This window comes from Pelophylax lessonae (assembly GCF_965119305.1).
Source record: "Pelophylax lessonae genome assembly, chromosome: 6".
NCBI classification, from domain to species: Eukaryota; Metazoa; Chordata; class Amphibia; order Anura; family Ranidae; genus Pelophylax; species Pelophylax lessonae.
The window spans coordinates 12,676,333-12,682,537 of NC_138773.1; the positions used below are offsets into that span (position 1 = coordinate 12,676,333).

Consider the following 6,205-nt stretch of genomic DNA (forward strand, 5'->3'; position numbering starts at 1 on the left):
GCCCTAGCTGGCTGTAAAGTGGTATTTAACTCCACTTGTTTTTTTTAAACATGCCACGGGTGGTTAATACCATAATGTGAAGTATGCAACACATATTAGCACCCTATGGCAAACTAACCAGTGAAATGGAGCCCTCCAGCACGGAGCTGTCGCCGCTCCCTGAGCTTCCATCTTCTCTTGGTCTCCCTTCCTGTTTCACACCCTCCAGCCGCTTAAAAGGCCGGGCCATGATGACTTACCACCTGTGCATGCACACGGGGGTCACCATCATGGCATGGCTCTCTCAGCAGGGGCGTAACTACAGGGGTTGCAATTGCTACTGGGCCCCATGCTCCAGGGGGCCCAGTAGCAAACCAGTGGGTGAACTTCCAGGATCGCAAAGGTCACACTTGCGACCGGGCCCTGGCATTGCACCACTGTGGGGAGTCCCCAAGATTGCAGGAAGGGGGCCCACTGCAGAACTTGTGAAAGGATCCTTATAAAGGACCGTAATAAAAGGCCATGCAACGAGAGTAAAGAGCCCCAGGATTAGTGGGAAGAGCCCTGGGCTTGAAGGGAAGGGCCCCGGCCAGGGGTCTGGGGGGCCCTTCATGGTTTCTTGCATCAGGGCCCTGAAGGTTCTAGTTACGCCTCTGTCTCTCAGCAATCACGGCACAAGTTCCTGAGAAAGTCAGATGAGGCGAGACATGTAGGAACCCAAGAAATGTTCCTTAGGAAGTCAAATGTGACAAAAAATACACATCACTTCTATCCATGTGATTGCCGGGTGTAAAATATACTTTGTTTGAGGGTGCTTTAATTCCAATGAAGGACCACTAGATCAGGAGACAAGGGTTGGATTTATTTACAAATAGGGAGACCAGGAAAAGGAATAGAGGAATTGGAAGACAGGGGAAGAAAGGGGTCTTCTGTAGTCTAACTCACATCCATTCTCACTAAGATCTTTCACACATCAGGGCCTCTAGTCCAATCTTGGGACCTACCCTCACTTGAGTCCCCTGTGAATTGCAGGCTTCCTTTATGGAAGGTTTCTTTTACCAGAGGTCACGTAATTTAATTTCAGTCTCAGGCTCAGAGTTGAGAGTATTTGGGTTGTTTGGTTTTATTCTGCTGGAGCTACTATTAAATACCCTGCTAGCAGATATTTCCCTGTCTACTGTTAATGAGCTCTGGTTGCTGACAGTATCCTTGGTACTTCACAGAAGATATCCCATTATGATGTTGTAACACTAAACACATGCAATAACCATTATGCACATGCACATGGCAATAACCATTATTGCACAGTCCTCTCATCAATCACGGCACAAGTTCCTGAGGAAGTCAGATGCGATGAAACATGTAGGAACCTGAGAAACGTTCTAGAAGAAGTCAAATAACAAATGTGACATAACATAGAATGTGATCATAGCACATCACTTCTATCCATGTGATTGCTGGGTGTCCTGGAGGTTTTCATTCATAGATATTTTCCCGTCTACTTTTGTTTAGCTCCAGTCACTGACAATATCCTTGGTACTTCACAGAAGATACCCCAATATGATGTTCTAACACTAAATTCTGTCTGGTCGGGCTGTGATGCATCATACCCGCCATGTGAATGGCGGTCACCATTGCGACAAGGCCCTTTTTCATGCAAAGTGAATGCAGAGTGAACTGTACATGCGTGATTGACATCATCGGCAAACCTCCCAAACAATGGCAATTTCAAAATTTAAATTTTACAAACTAAAATATAGGGCAGTGGTCTCCAAACTGCGGCTTGGGGGCCAGACGCAGCCCTTTGCTTGCTTTTATCCAGCCCTTGGGGCACTATTTCATCCACTGATACCAAAAATGGGCCACATTCTTCCCCCCACTGATACCAGTGAAGGGGCACAATTCCACCCAATGACAGCAAAATTTGGGCCCAATTACACCAATGATGGAGCACGATTCCTCCCACTGACACCGATGATGGGGTAAAATTTCTCCCAATTACACCAATGATGGAGCACGATTCCTCCCACTGACACCGATGATGGGGTAAAATTTCTCCCAATTACACCAATGATGGAGCACCATTCCTCCCACTGACACCGATGGTGGGGTAAAATTTCTCTCAATGACAGCAATGATGGGGTACATTCTCCACCCCCCCCCCCATTGTGACCAGTGAAGGGGCACAATTCCATCCAATGATAGCAACAATGGAGCGCAATTTCTCCCAATGACACAAAATATTGGGCCCATTTACACCAATGTTGGGGCACATTTCCTCTCACTGACATAAATGATAAGGCACAATTCCTCCCAATGACAGCAATGATGGGGCACATTCTTCTGCCCCCACTGAGGCCAATGAAGGGACATAATTACTCCCAATGACACCAAAAATTGGGTCCAATTACACCCATGATTGGGCACAATTCCTCCCACTGACACCAAAAATGGGGCACAATTCTTCCCAATGACACCAATAATCGGTTTCAAATACACCAATAGTGGGGCACAATTCCTCCCACTGACACCAATAATGGGGCACAATTCTTCCCAATGACACCAATAATCGGGTCCAAATACACCAATAGTGGGGCACAATTCCTCCCACTGACACCAATAATGGGGCACAATTCTTCCCAATGACACCAATAATCGGGTCCAAATACACCAATAGTGGGGCACAATTCCTCCCACTGACACCAATAATGGGGCACAATTCTTCCCAATGACACCAATAATCGGGTCCAAATACACCAATAGTGGGGCACAATTCCTCCCACTGACACCAATAATGGGGCACAATTCTTCGCAATGACACAATGATGGGGCATTGTTTTTACCCGCTATTATTGGGACATTTTCTACTCCCAATGGCCACAGTCCAGCCCTCCTTAAGTCTGAAGGACAGTAAACTGGCCCACTGTTTAGAAAGTCTGGAGACCCCTGAAATAGGGCAAAGTTCCAAAGCTGTTTTTTATTAGCGCTTTAAACTGAGCTGAACCTAACAGGTGACCTCCACCACTCAGAATTCCCCCCATGTACAGCTGGATAATGGAATTTTCTTTTTCCTTCAAGGAAAGAAGAATGTTGTTGTGGTGATTGACGATCTGGAGAAAAGTGAGGAAGATGAGAAGAGAAGAATTCTACATGGACAAGAAGACCTGAGGAATTATGCCCAGGATTTGTTCCTCTTCACTGTGAGCGATAAAAGTCTCACTGAAAAATGTTTGAAGACAATGGAAGATGGAAAAGTGAAAGAGAACCTGAAAAAATTAAAGCAGTATATTAAGAAAAAAAAAGTATGTAAAATGATATACAATGTCCTCCTCCACAAGACACACATACTATATATTGTACATATGTGTATATAATATTTATGAACAATACGGATAATGCAACTCACTTCTTTTCATTGTCATTTCAGGCCAAAAAATTAATTCGCTTTTAAAGAAGGTAAGCTTAGCTGAGTATCAGAGTGGTGCAAGTGTCATTATTGGCTGACACACCCTGGTGACCTGACTTTTCTGACTTTTCTTGACTGCAGTTTTGGTTCACAATCACAGGAGCAAGTTCTTCCTCTGATTCATACCTCCTCACATGCACTTCTTCTCCCCGACACAGTAGCTCTATGACCTCGCACCTTTGAGATGAACAGTAAGTGCCGGTTCACACTTCGAATTCGCAGCCTGTTCCCGCGTCGCAAACGCACCCCTGGCAGTTCACACTGCCATATGCGATACGCTGGGGGTGTCAATGTAATCTTAACGACACCCCCAGTTTGATCGCATATCGCAGTGCGATCTTGCAGTTGGCACAGGATCGGATCGCACAAGTGTGAACCGCTGTGCGATCCGATCCTGATGCGGCTGCAAAAAAGGGTCCTGTGCGTCTTTGCTGCGGGTGCGGTGCGAATTTAGCCATACAAAGTGTATGGCTAAACTCGCACCGCACAGCCGATCGCATGTAATGAAGGAGCAGTGCGCTCCGACATTACATGCGATCGCCGCAGCCGCATCAGTGTGAACCGGCACTAAGAGCTGGTAGTGTCTTAGCAGCATCCTAGCAACAAGGCAGGAAGGGATGATGATATCTCTGGGAGTTGTTTAGTCAGACTTTAATGGCCTACACCTATAGCAAGGGCATTATTTAACCTTCCTAGCGGTATTCCCGAGTGTGGCTCGGGGTTAAATTTCAGTGCCAAAAGCGGTAACCCCGAGCCACACTCGGGGTACCGCTAGGAAGATCGCTGGATCCTGAAAGCGGGGTTACTTACCTTGTCATCGGGATCCAGCGATGTATCCCGGCGGTGTCTGGCGGCGGATCTTCCTCCCGATCCTCTCCGTGCCCCGACTTCCGTCTTCTGCGACGTGACGCTCGCAGGGGGGGTGGAACCGGCGGCAAATTCAAATGTAAAACACACCAAACGCACTGATACAATGCAAAATAAAATAAATTCACATTAGTTTGCCCCAGTGCCCTTTCCTGCAGTTTTACTGTACTTTTCATGTATATATATATATATGTGTGTATATATATATATATATATATATATATATATATATATGAAGAGTACAGTAAAAAATAAATAATATATATATATATATATATATATATATATATATATATATATATATACATACATACTTTAACTTATTTATAGTTTTTTATTATATTATAATTTATGATTTTGTGTTTCAAACTTTATCATACCCGAGATGTTATAAAGAAGAACGCACAGTAAAAAAAAAATCATATGTAAATAGTTGGTTTGGGCTTCTTAAGAATTACATGCAAAATAATTGTACCGCTTTCAGCACCTAAAATCCGTAAGAATCATACCGCCAGGGAGGTTAACTTTGGTCACAGTTTATTTTTATCTACAGGCAGGGCTCTTTTTCTCAGAGAATAGGTGCTAGAACTCCCCCTTTTCAAGTCACCCCTTGTCTCCGCCCCCTACCCACCTCCAAGCACCGTTTCTTGGTTCCACCCATTACCCACCTCTGAAGACCACCCCTGTTAGATAATACAGTAACATTTGTGGTACTAACTAATTTGTATTGAGCTTGTTAATGATAACAAGGAAAGCAGTAGAATAGATCCCATGCAGCCAGCAACAATGGACCTCTCACAACAAAACACCCCCCTCCCTAGCAGCAACAACAGATCTCCTCGCAGCCAGCATCAGCAGACCCTCTGGAAGAATAGACCCCCCCCCCCAGCAACAATGGACCACCTACAAGAAAATACCACTCCCTTCCACAGCAACAATAGACCCCCGGAAGCAACAATAGACCTCTTCCTCAGAAATGACTGACCCCCCAACAACATAAGACCCACCCTTAGCAACAATAGATCCCCTGCCAGCAACAACAGATCTCCCCAGCAACAGACCCCCCTACAATAATAGATTGCCTCCAGTGACAATAGATCCCCAGCAACCAGCATCAACAGACCCTGCAGCACACCTCCAGCACCCCTTGCCATTACATACATTCAGTTCTGGAGGTGCCAGAACTGCGTTCCCCCACGTTCCCGCTGAAAAAAAGCCCTGTTTGCGGTAAAGGTGAACTGTACCTTTAACCACTTCTGGTCCGGAAGGTTTTACCCCCCCCCCCCCCCCCCCCTTGATGACGATACGGCACTGCGATGCTATAACGGACAATTGCGCAGTCATGCGACGCTGTACCCAAATAAAATTGATGTCCTTTTTTTTCCACAAATAGAGCTTTCTTTTGGTGGTATTTGATCACCTATTTTTTGCGCTATAAACAAAAAATGCGACAATTCAGAAAATTCAGAAAAGTATATATATATATATATATATATATATATATAATTTTTTTTTTTACTTTCTGCTATATAAAAAAAATAAAATAAATATTGTTTACTTTCTGCTATCTAACATTCCCAATAAAAAATAAATAAAAAAAAAATCAAATTTTCTTATCCTTTTAGGCCAATTTGTATTTTGCTACATATTTTTGGTAAAAAAAATCCCAATAAGTGTATTTTGATTGGTAGCAACAGACCTTGGAAGAAGTCAGGCACTCCTGCTGCTGTGGGCACCTCTCCATGGCCCAATTAGTCTGACAGCAGTACCAGGCTAATGACAGCTTCCAGGTTGGGCAGCTGGGTCCGGTGAACACACACACACATGGACAGGAGTCAGACTTGACTGTCCTGTGTGCACCTGTTCCCGTGGAGGCGGACAGGCATTCCTGCA

At 44.7% G+C, this 6,205-nt stretch overlaps 1 protein-coding gene across 1 annotated transcript in view; it reads left to right on the top strand.

Annotated features, from left to right (window-relative positions):
• The window catches only part of LOC309558409 (uncharacterized protein), a gene marked incomplete at both ends in the record, with an annotated part of 52,765 nt that extends 49,335 nt beyond the window's left edge, over positions 1 to 3,430 (top strand). The window contains 2 exons of the mRNA XM_082261483.1: positions 3,058 to 3,281; positions 3,407 to 3,430. Of these exons, the coding sequence (XP_082117609.1) occupies positions 3,058 to 3,281; positions 3,407 to 3,430 (248 nt within the window). The remainder of the gene's footprint in view (positions 1 to 3,057; positions 3,282 to 3,406) is intronic.
• Between the last annotated feature and the right edge of the window lie 2,775 nt (positions 3,431 to 6,205).